The 23,286-nt window shown below is 43.5% G+C and overlaps 1 protein-coding gene across 1 annotated transcript in view; it reads right to left on the reverse strand.

The window, feature by feature from the left end:
• FAM76B (family with sequence similarity 76 member B) overlaps positions 1 to 23,286 on the reverse strand; it is a gene marked incomplete in the record, with an annotated part of 994,273 nt that overhangs the window by 517,296 nt on the left and 453,691 nt on the right. Inside the window, 1 exon segment of the mRNA XM_044071227.1 lies at positions 7,494 to 7,547. Coding sequence (XP_043927162.1) covers positions 7,494 to 7,547 — 54 coding nt within the window.

The raw sequence follows: 23,286 nt of genomic DNA on the forward strand, positions 1-23,286 counted from the left end.
CCAGGCAACTTAACTTTTTTACAAACGCCAGATGCTTTTGTAGAATATCCTTGCTCTCTGCTTGAATCAGGCAGTCATCCAGGTACGGATAAATTTGAATTCCTTTCTGTCTGCAAAATGCAATTACTAGTGCCAGGCACTTTGTGAAGACCCTGGGCGCAGTAGATAAGCCAAAGGGCAGTGCAGAGAATTGGTAGTGCATTGAACCCAGTATGAATATGAGGTATCTTCTGCAGTTTTGTCTGATAGGGACATGCAGGTATGCCTCTGAGATCCAAAGTCACGAGCCAAGCTTTCTTGCCCAGCATGGGAAGAAGCTGCTGTAATGTCAACATTTTGAATTTCGGAACATCCAGGCAAGTGTTTAGAGATGAAAGATCCAGAATGGGCCTCCAGGCTTTGTCCTTTCTGGGTACCAGAAAGGGTCTTGAGTAAAATCATTGTCCTTGCTCCTGTGATGGTACCTTTTGAATAGCTATCATATCCATGAGTGCTGTAATTTGTTTTTGAGCCTCTGCCCATTGATTTGGTGGCAGATTTGGCATTCCTTTTAACCTTGGCAGAGTGTGGAAGTGGAAACTGTAACCTTGAAATACAATGTTGAGAACCCATTTGTCTTTGGTGATCATTTGCCAGTTGTGGTAGAAGAGTGTCAGTTTTCCTCCCAAGGGGGCTGCCAAGAAGGATTTGTTTGGCAGCTGTAGTGGGAAGTCATTGGAGCTGTTTTTCTATACGGTTGGGGCCTGTCTTCCCCTTCTTTCTGGTCTGATGCAACCCATTGTCGAGGCCTGTAAGTACCTTGTGTTTAACCTCTACCTCTTGGACGTCTGTATCTTCCCCTTTGAGTTCTGTCTGTAATTGGAAAGGACCAATTCTTAGTTGTCCAGTTTCTGCTAAATCTAGGAGGCTGAACCTGTAAGAAATCCTTCACCGTTTGCATAGATTTTGCCTTATCCTCCATTTTATTTAGTACCTCTTCTGCCTTAACTCCAAATAACACATCCTGCTGCAAAGGTGCATCCAATAATTTTGCTTTAACATGATCTGGTAACGTATGTTCTTTTAACCAAGCATGTCTTCTAATGACAGAGCCTGTAACTGCTGCTCTAGAGAATCAAAACCACATTGCAAAGTATGCTTTCCCACTTGTTCACCTGCATGCAATAAATCCTGCATTTCTTTAAAATTAGGAGTATCTGATTCTGGAAACATTTTTTGTTTTAACTGAGACAGTAAAAATTGCTGATATTTTAGCATGTGAAACTGGTAATTTAAGGCTCTCACTGCTAAAGTTGCAGACGTATACACTTTCTTTCCCCATCCGTCTAATGCTCTGTAATCTCTGTCAGAGGGAACTGGATTCTTGGCTGATGAGGCCTCATATCCTTTGGGTCCCTGAGAAATAGTTTCAGGGTCAACTACAGGGCTTTTATACAGAAATTTATGTGAGTCGGACTCTGTAGTATCTGTCAGGTTTAACAGGGGCTGGAGGTAAGGAATCAGGATTTATGCTGGATTCAGTATACACATCATCCAGAATATCTAACACTGGCGGAATAGCAAGGGGTCTGTGTTGAGGTAATAAAAGGAAGTCTCTGAGCCTCTTCTTGGATTCTGTATAATCCTGGCCTTCCCAGTGGAAATGCTCCCTCATGGTATATAGGGTTTCCTCAAAGGAGTAGTCCTCAGGCAGTGAGGCTGATGGAATACAATCCCCAGCATCAGAATCCTCATAAGGGGGTAAAGAGTATCCTAGGTCTGAGGATGAATCAGAAGAGATGGACACCTGTTCGGATGAGTCATAGTCTGCATCCTGTCTAGGCCTTTTATCAGGAGGGGAATGGGACCCCCTGATCAGAGTGATTAGGTCTTTGGCCATTTTGAGCATTTGTTTTAGGCATGGAGGCCTGTCCTGGAGAATGCTGTATTTGTTTCTTTGACTTTAAAGGAGGCTTAGACTTAGCTGAGGGTTTAATGCTTAACTGAGTAGGTCTGAAGACACCCTCTGTAACTGTGGGTTGCTCAGCTACTCCGGATCCCTCTGAAAGGTTAGTCTCGGTAGGCTGAAGAACTTGTGTGTCCGAAGGCACAGCCATTTGCACGTGGGAGTCAGAGGTGGCTTGTGGTTCTACAGAAGCGGTAGTCAGGGGCTGCAAAGGGGCCTCGCTGAAAACCAGAGACTGGCCTAGAAGAGGCTTCGTTGTCAGTTTTGGGCCTCAGATGCCTATCCTTGTTTTTGCGCTTTTTGTGTATTCCGGTCATCGATAGTTCCGACGGCATGGTATAATTGAATTTTCTACCAAATTAATGTCGGGCAAAATCAAACAGACGTTTAATAGTGCGCTTGTTAAACCTAGCACAAAACCAATAACCAGTGACGTCGTGGTCAGGGCCCAGGCATGGGATACAATAGGGATGGAAATCCTTATGAGGTATTAGCTTCCCACAAGAAATACAGTTAACTTTTACTGACATTGGTCTGAAGCAAGAAAAACTTTCCCCAACGGGGTACTTAGCTTTGCAGAAGACTTTGGTTCTGGTTTCGGAATGAAAATCTCAAGAGATGGCCGACCGACACTTGCGAACTGCTTTTGCTTCGGGCACCGGGCGGCAAGAAAGACTGAAGAAAATGGCGTCTGCTGCATCTTGTATACCCCTGGCGCACTGACGTCAGGGAAGAGGCGACAACAACCGACACCAGACCAGGACTTTGGAATTCAGGCCGACTGCGGGTAGCCTGCCAGCAGGATAACCCAAGTGTAATGACTGCAACAGTGAAACACGATGAACATCTTCTGTATATTCCTATCATCAGCTTTCGACAGACTCTGATAATCAGAAAGCTGAAGGATAAAGCCACTGATTGTGGTCAAGATGTAATTTCATGCTTCTCTTGTGAGAAGGGTGAGCAGAGACTTGGGCTGGCTGGCTCTGGAAGAAATAATGGGGTGAGATGGAAAACAGATCCGGAGGACCCCTGAAGTAGGTGGATCCTTGCAATTAAGGGTATTCAGAGCTGGGCTGGACTGGTCAGATGGGTTTGGAGACCTATTCCTGTTATTTTCACCTCTTTTTTACCCTGCTCTCTCTATATACTTTTTCTTTTCCCTTTTTCTTCTTCTCCTTGCCCTTGGTAACTTTCATCTTGTCCTACTTAGATGGAAAATTTCCTGGAGTCAAAGGTGCCAGATCTTCCTGCTTTGGCGGATAGAAAGCCCTTTAAATCTAAGTTGCCTCAACATCCTTATAAAAGCCTTGGCTCAAAATAATGGACACTCTTCACAATCTGTATCTAAATCTGCAACTCCTAAACAATAAACACAAAGGGAGAGAGGGCCTTGTGGCAGAATCATGTGTCTGCAAGCTGTACACTTCTTAAAGCCAGTGGCCTTGTCAGACACAATTTTAACAAACGAGCACAACCACACACACACCAGCAACAAAAAAAAAAGTTAAAGCCTAGACCATAAAAACCTAGACCAAAAAACTAAGATACAGTCATAGGTTCATAGGTTAGTACTAAGCTAACTGCCCTTGCGAGCCATTTTAAGCCTAGCCAATTATCCCTTGTGAGACTCGAACCCTGTACCTTGTGTTTGCAAGACAAACACCTTAACCATTAGGCCACCCTCCCAGCACAAGCATACACAGATACAGACAGCAAAAGAATTATTAATTTTTTTTTTTTTTTTTTTTTTTAAAGACAGGAAAGGCAGAAAAGGAAACAAGTTTTTCAAAAACAGATCAAGAGGACTGGATCCCAGTCTTCTTCTTTTGGCTTTTCCTGGTTAGGGGTCGCCACAGCAGAACTCCAGTCCACTAAATACTGGCAGTAGATTTTTACGGTGCCAAGGTGCCAACCCAATGCCCAGCCTTCAACGAAGGCACGCCTATTCACTCATGTCTTTCAAAACGCCACTCGACCACGGGGAGGACATGCAGACTCCACACAGAAGGCACTCAAGCCGAGAATCAAACAGGAGAACCTCTTGCTGTGAGGTGACAACGCTACCGTTGCACCACTGCAGCTAAGAGGACTGGATCCATATCTGCTATTTATCTCTTCAGATTTGGTGATTTTACTGGGATTTAAGAGGACTGGATGCCAGTAAAATTACCAAATCTGAAGAGATAAAAAATAGCAGATGTGTATTAAAAATAACTTTGGAAAATAAAAAAAATATCACTTATCAAACGAGCAGCTCAGAGCCCTCGAATCATGTGTCTTGACTGATAAAGCTGCAAATGAGATCAGAGGAAGTTGGGGGACCAAAGAGAAATACGGGTAGGGGAAGAGTTACAGCCATAGATTCAAGCTCTTAATAAAAACACCAAGGTCAGATTCAAATATAATAACTCAATTGTTGAAATGGATGGAAGACAATGTTGGATATGCACTTCCACACTACAACCTACATCATCATCTTCAACTGAAACTGTTGGGAGTCCTTAACAAAAATTGTTGGAGTCGCAGTCCTACTTCAGAGATGACAAATCAGGCCTCCATCAGTTGCACACGGGCTGAGCATTTGTGGAAGCTAAACCCTGTATGCCTGTCTGTCTGGGTGCACCAATTTATGTTAGCATGTCAGCCTCCAAATGAGGTATCAGTGGGCTATGGACAAGTATATGCTTAGTGCAAGTAATGCAAAACTTTGCAACTCACCAAAAACAGCATTCCTCAGACTGAGGTAGAGTATTTGACTCCAGACGCGCGACTCCTGCATCCTTTTTTGCTTTCTCTTTACGTTTCTTCTTGTATGCAACACTGAAGGAAGATGATCCAGTGGATTTCACAGTGGAGGAAATGAAGGCCTCAGGTTTCATAACAGGGAGGTATTGTTACATGGAATACTCCAATCACTTTCAGGGTAAAACCCCGACAGACAACTCCTGAACACTGTACTACAGACCTATGCAAAAGATGTAGCTGGTATGGTAACCTCCATGGATAATCTACCCGGCATAAGACAACCCTTCACACCAGACACAAGCCCTGACACACCATTACGTCAATAATACATGGAGCAGTAAAAGCTGACAAAAGTTCACAAGGAAAAAATATTTCCTCAACAGCATACCTATCTGACTTCAGAAGCAGGCAGAACCACACCAGGAAGACAGTAACTTTTCTTGACACTAGACTCTTAATGTAGAAGTATCAAACTGCAGCAAGAAAGTTTTTAGATGGTGTAAGCAGACATCAACTTTATTCTAGGTGTGGCTTGGCATCCCACAGGACATGCACTGTGCTTGAGGAAAAAAGTTCTGCGCTCTAGATGTCAGGCCAGAAAGGCAATACCTGCAGCCAAGTCCTAGTATTTGAGACTGCTGCAAAAGTGAGCTAAACAAAGAAAATCTACTGCTAAAGTATAAAGAAATAGCGAAAGAAAGAAGGAATATGAGTACAAAGGGCCAAGGCAAAAAGTCTATCAAAAAGACCAATTAAGCATTGCAAGCAGCTACTCCTAAAGAGGACTGAACTAGAGCTCAGGAAGAGCAAAAGGAAAGAATGGCAAATAATGCACAGACTACAAACTGTCCCATCACCCAGGTGGGAGCAAAAGTCAAACCCCATTTCCAAAGCAGAAGGACACAGGCTACCAGTTTTTTCCAATTCACACGTTGGCAGAATCCCATCCAAAACGCACACAACTCTCTCAACAATGAGACATGATTCAGACTTCCTGGATTCTGCCAAAGCAAAGAATCAGGAGGCAAAAAGGCCTGCTAAGGGACAAGCCCCACCCAGGAGAGGGAAAGACAAAAAAAAAAAAAAAAACAGCTATTCTTACCCATGTGGCTCACACAAAGACTCAGAGACACAGGACACTGGCAGGAGACAGAGCTATAAGAAAACAAGCACTTAAGGATAAACTCCTGGACCAAAGACCTCAGCGAAGATAGGCAAAACTGCCAGCCAAGAAATCTGGGAAAGAACTTTATTAGGAGAGGAACACTGACATTATACAGCTAGTCCTGAAATCGAATACTGCCAGAAACCAAAGACAGGATATTTGCTGGTCCTTCAATGGAATCAAGGCACTGTAGCATGTGACATAACATATCCAATGCCTGCAAAGCCTGACTAGAAGCATCTGGTATCAATCTGCCCTCATGGAAAACTGCTCCTGTTCAATCCCAAATGGAAGACATTACACTAATCTTCTAGTTATTTTTGCAGGACACAACTAGCAGGATCCAGGAAAGGTTAGTGAATAAGAAGACACCCTATCAAAGCAGGGGCACCCTAGTCACACCAAGGGAAATGGCTCATACTATTCAAAAAGCAAGTACTCCACATCAACTATTGGCCACCAAAAGGAGCTAAACATCAAGAACTAATCTGCAGAACAAATTGACACATGGACTAGGCTACTGAACAGCAATTCTGCAATCCCAGCAAGTCAGGCGGGTCAAGAAATCCCCAAGTACAAAGAACCAGCCTAGTGAAAATCCCATCTCCTAAAACCAGACCCTATGAACTCCAGTGTCTACTCACGTCACTAACAAAAGACCAGAGGGGTGTACCCAACCGGTAGGCCACAAGATGAGAGACCACAAGAACAATACAACTATGGGAATGCTGACAAGAAAGACCGGTTTCGGGATGGGGGTTTCAGACAGAGGCAGCCGTTAGCAACTCCACATAGTTAATCTAGCAAAAGAACTGGTGACGAGATCACATAACTCCAGGAAAAAAGCTTCAGATTTACTAAATTCCCAGGTGAAGGAGGGGTGCAGAGATTAAGGGAATGAGGTGACAGTGGATGGAAGGACATGACCCACACAAGAAAAAGTGGCATAAATGGGTCACAAGCACGATGACAATTTCCACAGAATTTAACTTTGAGTAAGACAAGACTTAGGCCACTGACAAGCTCCTCAGCCAAACCTGCAGATAGGACTGCCCAGGTACACAGAGGAATGGGAAACAACAAAGTTGTTAGCAACAGAGGAAAAATGTAGAGCATCAGCCCACAAGTAAGATAAGATCAAACAAGGCTAGTCTTTTTTTTTTTTTTTTCAATCACTTGTGACTTAGCTTAAAAGAACTTAAAAAGCATTGCAAAGCTGAGGGGAGAAAAGCAATTGCAAGCAAAAAATAAATGCATGTAATTTTTTAAGGAAAAATGCAGTTATGTGACGAGTCATGTAGTTTACAATAGTAATTAATTATGGTCGTTTGCCTAGACGTTTTAAGACAAAAAAGTAATGGAAACAAATGCTTATGTATACGCAGCATGTAGTGAAGGAAAGTGTTTGGCAAAAGTTAGACTTGTTTAGAGAAAGAAAGGATATAAATAGTGAAAATGGACTACAGAAAGTCAGAAGATGGAAAATAAATTATATTTAAGCTAATCCTCTCTAAACATGGGTAAAATAAATCATAGTCAAAAGAAAACATTTACATTTAAAACATGGTTGGGTAAGCAAAATCAACATAAGATGCAGTATTGTGGACTTCAAATCAACTGCAATGATGTCTTTACCTTGGCTTCCACAGTCCCTGATCTTGTTCTGGGCTCAGACTACTCAAAGTGATCCTGAAAAGAAAAAAACAGTTATATGGTGACCCATAAAATAAGCATGCATTACTTGTTTTACATATTTTCTGTGCTCCAATTTACATGTCTTTCTGTAGGTGTAAACATCTTGTTTTTATTTTTTCTCAACGTTTTTTTTTTCCATAGAAAATGTCACTGTCCTGTGGGCAAAAAAACAGACCATCAGCTCCCATTGCAAATGAAAAGTACAGTTGTACAAGTTGCACTTACCTTAACAGAAGATGCTTGAATTCCTCATTGATGCAGTGTCCTTTGGTTATATGCGTTGCATCCTGCCCAGGATACAACAGTCTGGCTTCACAAAGCTCTGGTGCCCTTACACACCTACATGACTGATTAGGCTAGCCCCTTTGACAGGAATCAGCAAGAGTGTAGACAATTTCAGGACTTTCTTGTCCATACAAAGAGAGAGAGCTTACTCATCCTGAATTCTAAAAGATACAAACTACAACAAATAATTTTATATCCCAAAGAAAAACTATATACACAAGTAGGAGATGGTGGGTGGGGCTACTGCAGTAGTGAGGAATTTGAACATCTATTTTTATGTTAAGTGCAACTTGCACAACTGTAAAATGCTCAGCAGTCTCACTGCTGCAGCAGCCTTTGGCTATATGAGTTGGTTACAAAAACCTACCCATCCTAGGAAGAGAAATGGTAAGTGTCCAGTGAGCCCCTGGAGAATGGTCCTAGTAAAGCTGGTCTTGAACCTGGATAAGGAATCCAGTTTTTAATGACTGTAAACGTATGCATAAAGAACCATGTTCCCACATATAGAATGCTTCTACAGTCAGACTCTACAAGTATGCCATTATAAAAGCCAAAGCTCTTGTAGAATGTGACTTGATACTGCCTGGAATAGATTTGCCATAGTGGGAAAAACAAAAAGCAATACCTGAAACAACCATCTTGAAACAGTCTGTTTTGTAGTGGGTTGTCCTTGTCCCATCATAAAAAATAAACACCTGATCTGCTTTTCAAAAGAACTTAGTTCTGTCATAAATATTTTTTCTTAATCTTAATGTGACCCTAATTCTATGGAAAACCAGACAGGAGATTCACCAATTTTGACAGCTTGCAAATCAGATACTCTTCTTTCAGATGTCCGGGCAATAAGTACGGTCTTCCATGCGATGAACCTTAAATCAGCCTGATGAGCCAACTGAGAAGGGGACATCATTGACTTTTCCAGCACAAAATTAAGATCACAAGAAGGAGCCACTTGTTGTCTAGGTGGCCTATGAGGCAAAGCTCCCTTTAGAAACAGTTTTACCAAAAACATAGATGAAAAGGGGAAGATATATGGGCAGATATGCTGAAATGGCCACTACATGAAACTTGACAGAGGAGTAAGAAAGGAAGAGGAAAATAAAATCATACAAACACTTGAAAACCAGTGGTACATAAGCTAGTTTTTGGCTAGGAACCAAATAGAAAATCTTTTCCACTTGCTGATATAATAAGAAGTTATGTCTTACCATAACGTTCCATGTTAGTTGTCTTCTTCTCGCCTTCTTTCTTGCTGGATGGGTTCAGAGCCGATCCTCGGCTCCAACTCGGCCTATACTATAGCTCGAGAGCTATTTTTACCGGCTCGAGGCAGCCCTATATCCCACAATACCATGCGCTAACTCCCCAGATCTCGTTTGGAAGCCAAGACATAGTATAAATAATAATATTATAATAATAATATTATAATCCTCTTTTACGAGTACAGATTACCTGCTAGTAACACTAAGGATACAAGGAAAACACGCAACATATTTTATCTCCAGAAATGGAAGGACTCAGAAACCTCGAGTCTATCCAGGCTAGGGGGCAGGAGGGAGGGACGCAAGAAAGAAGGTGAGAAGAAGACAACTAACATGGAACGTTATGGTAAGACATAACTTCTTAATGTTGTCATTCTCGCCTTCATTCTTGCTGGATGGGACAGCGTCCCTAGCATCTTAGTCCTGGGTGGCTCAATGGAACAGACTCCTGAGTACAGTGGAACCAAAATCAGCTCTATTTCTGGAGGCTAAATCAAGCTTGTAATGGGCAATAAAAGGTATGTTTGGACGCCCATGTAACTGCTGCACAAGTGGCATCTAGTGGTAACCTTGCTTGAAACGTCGTTGAAGTTGATAGTGCCCTGGTTGAATGAGCCTTAGGCCTAGAGGGAAGTTGCCTGTGTCTCAACTCATAGACCAAGGTAATAACAGATGTCAGCCATCTGGAAAGAGTAACCTTCGATACCGGAAGCCCTTTCTTACCTGCAGCATAAGAGAGAAAGAGCTGGTCTGACTTTCTGAATTGTTTTGTCCTGTCTAGGTAATACCGTAATTGGCGATGAACATCTAATGAATGTAATTTTTGTTCAGCCCAGTTGGTATAGTCTGGGAAAAAGACAGGCAAATCAATGGAGTGGTTTAGATTTGCTTCCGATAACACTTTTGGTAGGAAGGAAGGGTTTGTTCTGAGAGTTACCCTGTCTTTATGAAATACCAAATAAGGACGACGGACAGACAAGGCTTGAAGTTCTGATACTCTTCTGGCAGATGTTATAGCTACTAAAAACAGCGTTTTCCAAGAAAGAAGTTTGATGGGGCAAGAAGCTGCAGGTTCAAAAGGGGGCAGAATTAGCAAGGTTAGAACTAAATTCAAATCCCATTGTGGGGGTGGATCTTTGACTGGAGGTCTGAGCAAAAAGATGCCCTTGAGAAAGGCTTTACAGAGTTTGTGGGACATAATATTTGCTTCTGAGAGTCCAACATGAAAATTAGCAATGGCCGCTAATTGTAACCTGATAGTGGCCGATGATGACCCTGAATGAAAAAGCTCCGCCAGAAAGTCAAGAACCTCATGAATGGGTGCATGGAAAGGGTCTAAGGACCTAGTTTGTGCCCAGTGTGAAAAACGCTTCCATTTACTCGCATAAGTCTTCCTAGTATTGGACTTATGGGAAGCCAGAATATCACGAACAGGAGGAGAAATAAGGGGAAGCCTGGCTATGGCTGGAAGTGGAGCAACCAAGCTGTGAGGTTGATGGAATGTAGAGACTGATGCAGCTTGCCTGTGAGGTGGGTCAACAGATCCGGAAGGGGTTCCAGATGCCAAGGCTGAACCAGTAGGTATTTGTGCAGGAAAGGGAACCAAACTTGTCGAGGCCAAAACGGGGCAATGAGGATCATTTTGGATCTCAATGCGGTTGCTTTCTGAATTAATTGCGGGATCAATGGAAAGGGAGGAAAGGCATAAAGAAGACCCCGGGGCCAAACGTGAACAAGAGCATCTCTGGGGGGGTTGGCCTGGTAGAGGAAAAAGTGTGAAGAAGTTGAGGCACTTGCTGTTTTGGGGAGTTGCGAAAAGGTCGCAGCAAGGCTGGCCCACTTCCGAAAAATTCCGTCTGCTACCGCTTGATTTAGAGACCACTCGTGAGGCATGAGGATAGTTCTGCTCAATCTGTCTGCTATGACGTTGGACTTTCCGGGGATGTGTGTTGCTATCAGAAACCGTTGAGATGAAATCGCCCATTGCCAAAGTCTGAATGCTTCTCGACAGAGGGGGTAGGATCTTGTTCCGCCCTGCTTGTTTATGCACCACACCACAGACATATTGTCCGTTTGAATTGCTATAGCCCCCATGGGAAGAGAGCTCTGAAGGGCTTGCAACGTCAAAAGCACCGCCCTCATCTACAGGACATTTATGTGCAGGTGGCATTCTGACTGTTGCCAAGTGCCCTGGACCGTCCTGCCCTGATAATGTCCCCCCCACCTGATCAGAGAGGCATCCGTTGTGACAGTGGCAACTGGAGGGGGAAGAACAAAGGGTCTGCCCTGAAAAAGCTGGGGGGAAACCATCCACCAGGAGAGATGTTTCTTGCAAGATGGGGTTATCAAAATGGTGTGGGTCATTGGTAGCTGTTGAAAGGACCACTGAGAAAACAGCATCCACTGAAGGAGCCTCATGTGGAAGCGGGCTAATGGAAGTAGAAGAATCGCCGCCGCCATGAGGCCCAACACTTTCAATACTAGCTTGACTTGGACTTTGTTGGGCTGAACATTCCGCCTTATGTCCGTCACTCTCTGAGGTGGTAATGTTGCAGACATTTCTGTGGTGTTTAATACGGCGCCTATAAAGTTTACACATTGACAAGGAGGACTTTGCAAAATTTATAGAAATACCCAGACTGTTGCAAAGTTGAATAGTGTAATCCCTGGCCATTATGAGATCCTGTTTGGTGGTAGCAGAAATGAGCCAGTCGTCTAAGTATGGAAACACCTGGAATCCTTTCAGTCTCAGGTGAGCCGTGACCACTGCCAAACATTTGGTGAACACCCAGGGGGCTGTGGTTAGACCAAAGGGCAGGGCCCTGAACTGAAAATGACCGACTCCCAGCCGGAAGCAGAGAAACCTCCTGGAGCACCTGTGTATCTTTATATGGTAGTACGCGTCCTGGAGGTCTAACGAACACATCCAGTTGTCTCTGCCCAAAAAGGGCAGAATGGACTGCAGTGTTACCATCCAAAATTTTGTCTTTAGTACAGAGTTGTTTAACCTGCTGAGGTCCAATATGGGTCTCCATTCTCCTGTCTTTTTTGGTACCAAAAAGAATCTGGAGTAGATTCCGGATCCTAGCTGATCTGCTGGAACTGCCTGGATGACTTTTTTCCAACAGCTTTTTTATTTCTAGCTGAGCCTGTCCCCTTTGTGCGGGTGGTACGTCTGGTAGGGGTTTTAGCGGTTGTACCGGAGGGAAAGTGAAAGGGATTTTGTAACCCTCGGATATGATCTTCTTATACCCATGCGTCTTGGGAGAGGGATTGCCGGGCTTCTGGGTACAGAGATAATCTTCCCCCGACTGCCTCCGAAGGCGGACAGTCGGGCAGCTTCTCAGGGATGCTGAAAGGGTTGGTCAGGAAGAGATTCCCTAGAGCCCTGGTTCTGAGGACCCCCTCTGCCCCTGGGGTGGCGTCTGTTACTATTTCCCCCTCTGCCTCTAGGGGGAAATTTACCACGTGCGGCAGGCGTGACTCCCTGAGGTTTGCGGAACCACATCTTTCCTCCCTTCTGTCCCTTAGGATAAGGTCTAGAAGGCGTGGAAAAACGGACTCCCACGGCAGAGAGTCTTACCATCTTGCTCGCATCTGGTGAGGGTATTCTTCACCTGAGGACTGAACAATTCCGAACCGTCAAAGGGGGTGTTGGTGAAGGACGCCTTGAAGGGATCGGCAAAGTTACAGAGTCGCATCCAAGCGTGACATCTCAACGCAACGCCTCTGCCTGCAGCCCTACTCGCTCCATTGGCTGCATAAGAGATCAGCCGCATGGAGGAATTAACAATGGAGTTCAGGGTAGCCAGCTGAGAGTTTATTTTGTCCTTAAACCCCGCAGCAGAAGGATCCTGTACCGTTTCACCCAGCTCTCTGAGCAAGTCTCTCTGAAGGCGGGTGAAATGACAAATAGTTCAGCGATCGGATAGAAAAGGTCGCTGAAGCAAAGGTCCGCTTGCCGTACCTGTCCACGGTCCTGGACTCTTTGTTAGAAGGATGAACAGATACAGAAGGATCAGCCAATTCCTTCTTAGTGGCTGCTGCTACCACCATAGCATCAACTGAAACACCTTTGGTGAGAAAGGATTTGTCATCTGGTGCAGAAATTAATTTAGAAGGCCTCCTAGGGGTAGGTTCCATTGAATCAGGAGCTGCCCACGCCTTTCTAGCCACTACTTCCATTAGTGGTTCGAAAGGGGGAGACACCCAGGAGGTGGAAGGGCGAGATCCAAAGGCGTCAAGGTAAACAGACTTGTCCTCGGAAGGTTTGAGAGTGGACCAATTTCCCCTCTGTCTTAGGATCTCCAGGATGTCTGAAAAGGAGACATCCTCAGAGGGGGATCTGGGGGAACCTTCCGACTCATCCAAGTCGGTGTCCGACGTGACAGACTCGGGGGAGTCTATGTGCTTTCTCTTGCACTTTCTTTTCCTAGGGGATTCCCCTGAAACTTCAGGGGAGCCCTCGGAAGAAGAGGAGACACCCAGGGTGAGTACCCTACGCTTTGGATCTCTGCTGTCAGGTGTAGGAGGATGACCAGAGACCATAACAGGCACTACAGAAGGAGCCGCAGAACTTAACCTTGGAGTGGACACTGGGTCCAGCACACTCCTCATCACCTCGAAGGCTCCCCCATCAGATACCAAAGGTAGCCCCGGCTCCGAAGAGACCGGAACCGGCCCCGGAACTGACAGAGAAGGCTCAGAGAATGATGTCGGGGTCGAACTAACCAGAGCCGAAGCTCCGAGAGGGAGAGCGGGGTCGGACAAGGGTCTGATGCCACTCACCCCCTCGGAGCCGACAATGGAGTCTCGGCGCCCAGACCTCTCCACGGATGGAACCAATGAAGAGGTCGGAGCCGACGACACCGGAGCAGATGGAGGAAGTATCGGCTCCGACGTGGGCAAGGTCACGGTTCCGACAAACTCCGGCTCCGAACTCGAGAGATGAGTCTGAGGAGGAATGGATAGCTGTATCGAAGGAGCCACAGTCTGGTGAGATGGGCTCTGGAGCATTTGGGCTAGCGCCTGAGATTTTATGAGTCTACTGACCACCCTCTCGATGTCGTGGTCGGAGAGCCTGGATGACCTCGATGAATGAGTCCTATGACTCCGCTCCGATAGGAGAGTGGACCTCGGAGCCGATCTGGCAGACTCTAATGAAGGGGACCTAGAGCGCTTGCACGCTGGGGTCGGCTCCGATGATGGTTTCGGAGCGGAAACCACTTTGCTCGCCTCGGAGCAGTCTTGATAATGCCAGCCCTCGGCTCAGAAGCTGGAGCCAAGGGTTTGGCGTTTTTTGACGACTTCCCCGAGCCAGACTTGGACGGGGAGTCATCAGGCTTTAACAAGCCCCTTAGGATGAGCTTGTTACGCCTTTCCTGCAGGACTCTTGAACTAAATCCGTGACAAACGGAACAAGAGTCCTGCAGGTGTAAAGGCCCCAAGCAGTAGACACAAAGTGTGACAGTCTGTCAGACATTTTCTGACAGCACGAGTCACACTTCTTGAATCCCGAAACCTTAAGGTCCTTTGACATCTTGACAAAAAATAAAAAGGAACACAGCCAGTCTCCACACACACACACACACACACACACACACACACACACACACACACACACACACACACACACACACACGCTTATTTAAGTTAAGGGGAACTGACTAAAAACCCACACACACACTGAAAGGGATGGGGAAAACTAAGGAAAAGCCCGTAGGCCCAAGATAAAAAACTAACTAAAGAAGGGGAAAATGGGCTACTGAAAGGGTAAGGCAGTTAAGAAGGGACCTAAAGAAGGGTAACTAACTGGAAAAAAACTACTGAGACTGAATATATATATATATATATGAAAAAAGCACTTACTGACCAGAGCCGGTAAAAACAGACTACCTCGCAGCGAAGCGGCAAACAAGATCTGGGTAGTTAGCGCATGGTATTGTGGGATATAGGGCTGCCTCGAGCCGGTAAAAATAGCTCTCGAGCTATAGTATAGGCCGAGTTGGAGCCGAGGATCGGCTACGAACCCATCCAGCAAGAATGAAGGCGAGAATGACAACTTAACATTATTTCCCAGTAATAGCTTTTCTTGCCTCCTTCAGTACTTACTGCATTTCCTCATAAAAGAGGTGCCTAGGCTACAAGGTATCCAAACTAAATCTTTCATGCAGTTAGCTGAAGTTGTTAGAGACTGAGGTACAAACTTCCCATCTTGTATGAATAGGTTCAGTCTGTGAGAAAATGTGGTTACTGCCCTTGGTTATCCATAAGAAGGTAGAACCAATGCTGCCTGAGCCTTTTGGAAGTAACCACAATTAATTTTGGAGAGTCCCCCTGAAACTTCAGATTTACTCTAGAAATCAGTGGAAGGATGGAAAAGCACAGGAAAATCACCAACTAAGGGAATACGTGCAAAGAGTCAATGTGCAGAACTTAAGTTGCCTGTTCGAAAACAGACAGGAGTTGTCGAGGAATTAATCTAGGTGTGGGGAGTTCTCCACACCTGAATTAATTCCTGGATGATCCCTTCATTCAATTTCTACTTATGAGGGTCTGTATTGGTCCTGCTCAGCCTGTATGCCACACTTCAGAAAAAAATGCAAAATACCACAAATGACATCCTTGTTTTTACTGCATCAGCTGCTCTCAAGCTCCATGTGTGCCATTTTTTTGTATGCCACATTTGCTATGACAAATTGCAAGATGCTTGGATGGTTAAACAATGGATAAAGATACTTCCCAAGCTATCAGACCTGGCGCCCCCATTTATGTACCAAATCCCTGCAGTGTTTTCATTCACCTATACAGGTCCTGGGGGATCACAGATGCTAAGAGCCTTTATGGCATGGATCACTGCTAACATCTCTGACATTTATGTGATTCAGTCTAACTGAAGAGTTCTAATGACCTTGCATCTTTACTCCGAGAAATTGATCACCATAAAAAATATGACATGTCTGTAGTCACAGGAAGTGAAAATGAGTGAACTGGATTATACCACCTCCAAAAGTGCAGTCACTGAATTTTTCTTATGTGTAACCTGGCGAGAGGAATCATGAGAACCACAAAAGTTATGAACCCTTAAAATAGAGATTTTCTCTTGCCAAAATTGGAGACAGACTGGAGAAGCACAGACAAGTTTCCAGATAAAAAATCACATTCTTCTGAGTGAGGAAAACCCTCTGCTGACAAGTGTCTAGAAGGCAGCCCACAAACACAATCCTGTGTGATGGGAGCCCAGAAAGATTTTTGAACATTTATCTAGAACCCAGATTGGTAAGGAGAGTAGAAAACCACATTAAGGACTTCTGGCACCTGGGAAAAGACTTTGCAAAGAACCTCATCTAAATTAGGAAACATGTAAATGCCTTACAGTCTGCAATGAGCTATCACTGGAGCTAGACACTTTGTATATACCCTTGGAACTGAAGAGAACTCGAGAAATATGACCCAGACACAGAATTTAAGAAATTTCATGAAGTTGATGGCTATGGGGATGTGATAAGCATCCAGATTGATGATAAAACTCAAGAGGGATAATAAGTAATAGACTCTGAAGGGACATCATTTCAAATTTTGGTACTTTCACAAATAGGTTGAGAAAGGAAAGCTCTTGAACTTGTTTCTATGAAGTTTTTTCTTTGGAATCAAAGACTTTGGAGTAAAAGCCTTCCACACTTTCATTTAAAGGTACTGGTTCTATGACTCCTAGGGTCAAAGTGTTGAAGAACCTGAGGAAAAAAAGTGTTGGATTCTGGGGTGGCGAGAAATGCCCCTGAATGGGGACGTGTATCTAGTGCCCTCCAGAACCACATTTGCTACCCAAGAGTTTGATACATTATGTTGCCTAAGGGGAACAACAGCCAGTTCCAGGACAGATTTAGAGAGACACGGGCAGGCGGTGAGAAAAAACTGTTGACAAAGTTAGTCATTCTGAAGATTAAAATGTCCCTTTTTCTGAAAGGATCTCATTTTTTTTTCTTTTTAAAACTGTTCCCATCCTTTTTTTTTTCTGTTCCCATTTTATAAGGCGGTGGTAGGGACTGGAAAGAGTACAGGATTTGTGATTTGTAAATGGCAACTTAAATACTTAGAGACTTCCTGAATTAATTTCCCTTTTTCAATGTTTGAGGGCGTGAGTAACAGAATGGCCAAACAAAGCCTCCTTATCTACAGAAAAGTTCAAAATCTCAAATTTTACTTCATCAGCAAACTTTCGGCTACATACCCAGCCAATTTCCCTCAAAACTGTAGCAGTAGCATTGGCCCTAAACACAGTATCTGTACAGTCACACAGTCTTCCAAGCATGCTTAAATATTTGAGGCAGATTACCAATAATAAGACTCTAATAAAAGCTACCTTCTGAAAGACATGTGGTAAAGTATTCCATCAGTCAGTATAAACAACCAATAATTAACTTCCACACACTTGCCTGGTAGTCAAGAATTCTGTATGGGAAAGTGGAAGAGAAAAATCTCTTACCAAAATTGCCCAATTCCTTACTGCTTTATCCACAGCAGAAGGGTTAAAACTGACAGTCAGTTTCCAGTATGCAAAGAGATTGAAATGGCAGTTGGGTCAGATCTAAGATGAGAAAATAAGAATTCATTAACCTGGGCAGTTTCTAAATCTATCTTCCTTTTTGAGGACTGAAGGTTGAGTAAGAGTTATTACAGGCAGTATTTACAGCATCTTTCAAGGCTGGCAAAATAGGATTGATGAATGCAGTGCGGCACATCCACTTGCAACATATCATAGCATCTCCTCATTTCAGGGGGAATAACAACCTGTTCCCACAAAATTACAACATTCATTCTGGAAACTTTCTGAAGAGAAAAACTCCTTCAAAGAAACTGGGGGACCAACCTTCCTTCAGAATCACAATTCTGGGCTTGGGGATCATCAGGAAAAAATTACTTCTGTCAATGTCAGAGTCCTTTGACAAAAGTTTCTCTGGAATTTGACAGAACGTATTCTGGTAAGAATTTCTGAGTTCCAGGATTAAAAGATTGCAACAACTTCTTGGAAAAGGTAAAGAAAACATCTTTACAGGCAGTCACCATATTCTCTGATGAGCAATGTCTATTCATCCATTTTTTTCTTTGCAGGAACATTCCTGGAAGAAGGGCGAATAGAGAACAACACCTCACACACCTAGCAAGAAGTCTCTTTCCCTAGCCGTCCAGAGAAGAACCTCAAGGAGCATCTTCCAGACGCAAAGAAGATGGTTCTCCCTTGCCCAGATCAGACACTGGAACAGACTCACGGAAGAGGGCCATCCTCCCAATCCATGATGTTAGAAGGGGCTAGGAGCAGAGGAACCCAGAGTAACTGCGTGGCCTGAACAATGGAAGGCAACTACAAAGTCACACACTGACAAATGAGGCACTGACTGGAACCATACTTCTCAACTGTCCAGATTTTCACCTCATATTTTTGTATTCCTCAAAATCTGTGGTTTTCTGGTAAATTACTGGGCTGATCTGAGGACTTGAAGTCGCCAAATAAGGACATACAATTGAGCTTCAGGCTTCAAATCCTTCAGCAAATGTAGGTTAACACAAACCCTGTTACTCTAGCAACTTTCTAAGTTTATAAGAGCAATATTTAAAATCTGCCCCTATTTTGGGCTTTGTCCCCACATTTTGTCAGACTTTGTCCAGATTTCTTGCATGAAGAGGTTGAGAGGTATGACTGGGACCATGGTGGCAGCAAGTGCTTCTAAATATGTTACTTGATTTAGGTCAGTAGAAGAGCCAACAGGACCAGAGTAGAGTATCTATGGTACAGCAGCGGAAGAAACAGGATTGCTGCTAAGCTCTGCTGAAACGAGTAGATCCGAGATAAGTTTTCTGATCATTGTTCACAAGCAGTAAACACATTTACACTTCCCCACTGTCCCTCTAGGACAAAAATATCTGATATATTTAACTGCCAATCAGCAGTCAAAGTATAGGTGCAGGAAGGTGCCAGAGCTTTATGAAGCTGGCAGGTTGTTGTATCCTAGGAATGATACAACCCATACAAGCTAGAAGCTACTGAAGCAGTGAGAATAATAATCATCTTTGGTATCTGCAGCCACCTGACCTCCAATGTCCATCTCCTGATGTATACTAACAACAAACAGGAGCCACTGGGCTCTATATCTTTAAAATGCCACATTCTCAGCTAAAAAAAAAGTTATAAAGGTCAGCACACCAGTACAATGCATTGCTGAAGAGTAACTGACATTTAACTACCAAGTAACAGGAAATGAATTACATATGTTAGCACGCTCTTTAGTAAAGTAACTCAGTCACTTTTCATGTATACTTTGTCATCAAGCACACATTTTATAGAGCAAGGTTATTTATTCTTTCATTCATTCATTCATCTGCAAAAAACAGGAGAGTTGATTTGGCCTTCAGTGTTACAAAAAATGCATCTCAACACAGACCATCTGGAGTTAAAAAAAAAAAAAAAAAAAAAAACTAGGAAGAAAAGTACAATGATCTAAAATATCCACTGTACTGGCAGGTACCCGAGATCCTAAAACATGTACTACATTACAGGACAGTCGCCAGCGTGTCACACTGTAGCAACCAGGTAAACTTTACCTTTTTCATCACCACATGCAGGTCCTGCTGATACAAGCCTCAGGACAAAAATTATCTAGAGGCACAAAAACTGTTTTTCTATCTCTCCCCAATGCCACTTCCCCAAAATAAGACAACTAGAACATAAAAGGAAGATGAGTAATTAACTATTGTGGCTAGGTCGGCTGTCTGTTCATGTACTATTTTCAGCCATGACCCAGGCCAAAGGCCATTTACAAATTTCATCAGTTACAATCAGGTCATCTTCTCCAGGTTAGGGGTCACCACAGCAGAACAACGGTCCGCAGAATGACTGGCAGTGGAGTTTTACGGTGCCGAGTTGCCAGCCAGGCACCTAACCTTCCACAGAAGGCGCGCACACACACACACACACACACACACACACACACACACACACACACACCCAGGGTCAATTTAGAGTGTTCAATCCACCTACATGTCTTTGGGATGTGGGAGGAAACTGGAGCACCTGGAGGAAACCCATGTAACTGCAGGGAGAACATGTAGACTCTACACAGAAGGCACCCCAGCAGAGAACTGAACCAAAGAACCTTTTGCTGTGAGGTGGCAATGCTAACCGCTGCACCACCGTGGCCACCCTCATGCAGAGGGGGATAACAAAAGTAAATACATAGACAAAATTTAGCATATGTACAATTCTACCAAAGAGAAAGATTCACAAGACATTGCTGATACACACTGCATGAACAGTTACAAACACAACAGTTGCTATACAATGCAGAAAGTATTACAGATAACTGATAGAGTGGGCATTTTGACAACCACAGTTAGCAGTACAACCATTTTCTGTTAAGTATTTACATATTTAGGATCATCCGAGTAGATTGGTCTACACAGGAAGTAAGATGGTATATTTTAAGCATGTCTGAGCTACCCACTTGGTCTTATGCCTATCCTGTGTCAAAGCACTGGCATTTGTATTCCTTATGAAGTGATTTGAGTGGCTATTTCTTGAATGCAGTAGCACAACAGATGGTGTGGACTAACAGCAAGAGTTTCCCCAGTTCGAATCTTAGCTGAGGTGCCTTCTGTGCTGAGTATGTGTGTCCTCACTGTGTTTATGTGGGTTTCCTCCAGGTGCTCCGGTTTCCTCTCACATTCCAAAGACATGCAGTAGGTGGATTCGACATACTAAATTGGCCATAGGTGTGTATGCACATGAGTGTGTGTAGTGTGGAAGAACAACCGGGGCAGGGCTAGCCAACCAGCAATGTAAACCTTCGCACTAGATGATTGTCACTGTTGAAGTGACACCCTGACACCATGTGCAAAAATGGGGAAGGGGGCTGTGGATGGATGGATTTAAATCATGTGAACACATTCTCAAGCCAAAAGTCAAAATCATAAAACATTGCTTGAATCTGAGTTCTGACTGAGTGTGCTTCTGAAACAACTCGAGACAAATTGATAAGTATATTTTTTGGCACTGCTTTCCAAAGTGCTACATTATTCTAATTGCTTTTGCTTGATTGATTTAGATCATATTTAATGGCTTCTGATCTGTGTATAAAGTGTTATTTTTCTGAGTGAAAAGTGCTATTTTTCCCCCACCCTTAATCCTGCTCTGTTAAATACTGGCCAAACAACTGTGTGTTTTATCCGATTGTCTCAAGGCTTGCTAGTATAATTAAGATTCCCGGTTTGTTACCTCTGCACTCATTGCTTGAATAAAACTGAGTTCTGACAGAGTGCTACTGAAACAACTCAAGATATAAACCGATGAGTATATTTTTTGGCACTTCTTTCCAAAGTTGTACTGTATTCTAATTGCTTTTGCTTGATTGATTTAGATCATATTTGCTGGCTTCTGATCTGTGTTGAAAGTGTTATTTTTCTGACTTGACTTTTCCCCCACCCTGCTGCCCCTATTGGTGTTTCCTTTTTATACTTGGTGGCTTTGCAACTGCCCGCACCTACTGTATATTTGATCTGTGACACTCCTCCCAGTCTACTGTCTTTAGCTCATTCTACCTAATACAGAGAGAAAAAAATAAATACATTTTTTGCACTTCATTCATCTGCTTACTGCGTTTGTGTTTCTTCCTACTTTATTATTTTGCTCTTGCTGCCTGTTCTTAAAAGTACTTAATAGCATTTATTCTGCTGCATTTATTACTGCTTGTTAGTAGCTGATTAAATTGTTTATTCAAAGCCTTTGGATTACGCACTTGGGCTTTAGACCATTTGTTGCATATTAGGAAGGTTTGTGGTCTGCACTGTTGGCAGGACAGGAAGCTTACATCCTTCTGAGTTGGGAGTTGCTGATTGAAGGCTTAGTGTCTGTTCTAAAGTGTATTCGTTCTGGTTTAAGCACTTGGGCTTTAGGCCAGTTTTTTTACATTAAGAAGGTGTGGTCTGCACTCTTGTGGGAGGCTGGATTCTACCATTCTGAGCTGGGGAATTTCTGGTCACAGGCTTACTGTGCCTGCTTATTTGAACAGTTTCTTTCTGAAAATGGTGTGCCTTGTTGCTGCAGCATGGACCAGATTCAGGCCTGTTGTATCTAGCTTTGTTTGTATAACTTGAGCACTGACCCAGGCCATCTTTTTTTTTTTGTTTTTTTGGAGAAGGTTACCCTGCACCCTAGCAGCAGGAGTGTGCAGTTAGAACTTGTCCTATTGAAGACTGCTGGAGCAGGGCTCAGTTTTGATCTTTTTTTCTGGTTAATTGGGTAACTTGTTTAAATCAGTTGTTTGTTTTCTATTGTTTTATATATACAAAAAAATTGCATTCTATTCATCTGCTTTTACTGTATTTGTGTTTCTTCCTACTTTATTACTAGTGGCATAGACTACAACTTTGATCCGAGATATATAACAATAACTATCCCTTTCTGTGCATTTAAAGAGTTTTTTTGATTGTATCTGCTTTATTTTCTGAAAGAAAAAACAAAAAAATATACTCGTTTCCCACCTTTCTAAGCTAGTATAGTCCAGTTTTCAGGTTAAGTGTTGAATTCAGGGCTGTGTTACAAATCTCTGTGTTTGCCCATACCTTATCTGGATAGAAGGAAGTTTCTCTGTTCACCTGTGAGAGAGGGGAGCTTTGAGCATCCTATCTGTCCCTGGAGGAGTGGTTTCAGCCCAAAAATTAGTAGTTTATTGGCCATTTTGGGCTAATTTCTATCTCTTTCATTTCCCTGCTATAAATTACACATTTTGCCCGGTTTTGCACGCCAAGCAGCTCTGGTTAGCTAGGGTATAACTATTGCCGGCTCCACAAAGTGTACTCTTCAATTTTTCCCTTGGAACTAGACAAACTTTCAACTTAAGCACTCAAGCCATTCATTTCTCAGCCCAGCACTTGCTCAAAACTCATAGCAAGCACTTATAAACCCTAGCACTAGACCCGCCTATACTGTACACAAGGACAAGGCTCTCTATTCAACCTCACCAGCCATTCAGTAACAGTTCAATGTACCAGTCCAGGCATGTCCATAGGGCAGTTTCAGGCATACTCTCCAGTCCAACTGGTGAATCTGGGCATTTTGAGGCAATGTTACAACTGCCTCATGTACACAGACAACCCTCTCCTCCTACCACCAAACACTAACACATATGTGAGAG

The sequence above is a fragment of the Protopterus annectens genome, chromosome 5.part0 (genome assembly GCF_019279795.1).
Source record: "Protopterus annectens isolate FY-2018-M chromosome 5.part0, PAN1.0, whole genome shotgun sequence".
NCBI classification, from domain to species: domain Eukaryota; kingdom Metazoa; phylum Chordata; order Ceratodontiformes; family Protopteridae; genus Protopterus; species Protopterus annectens.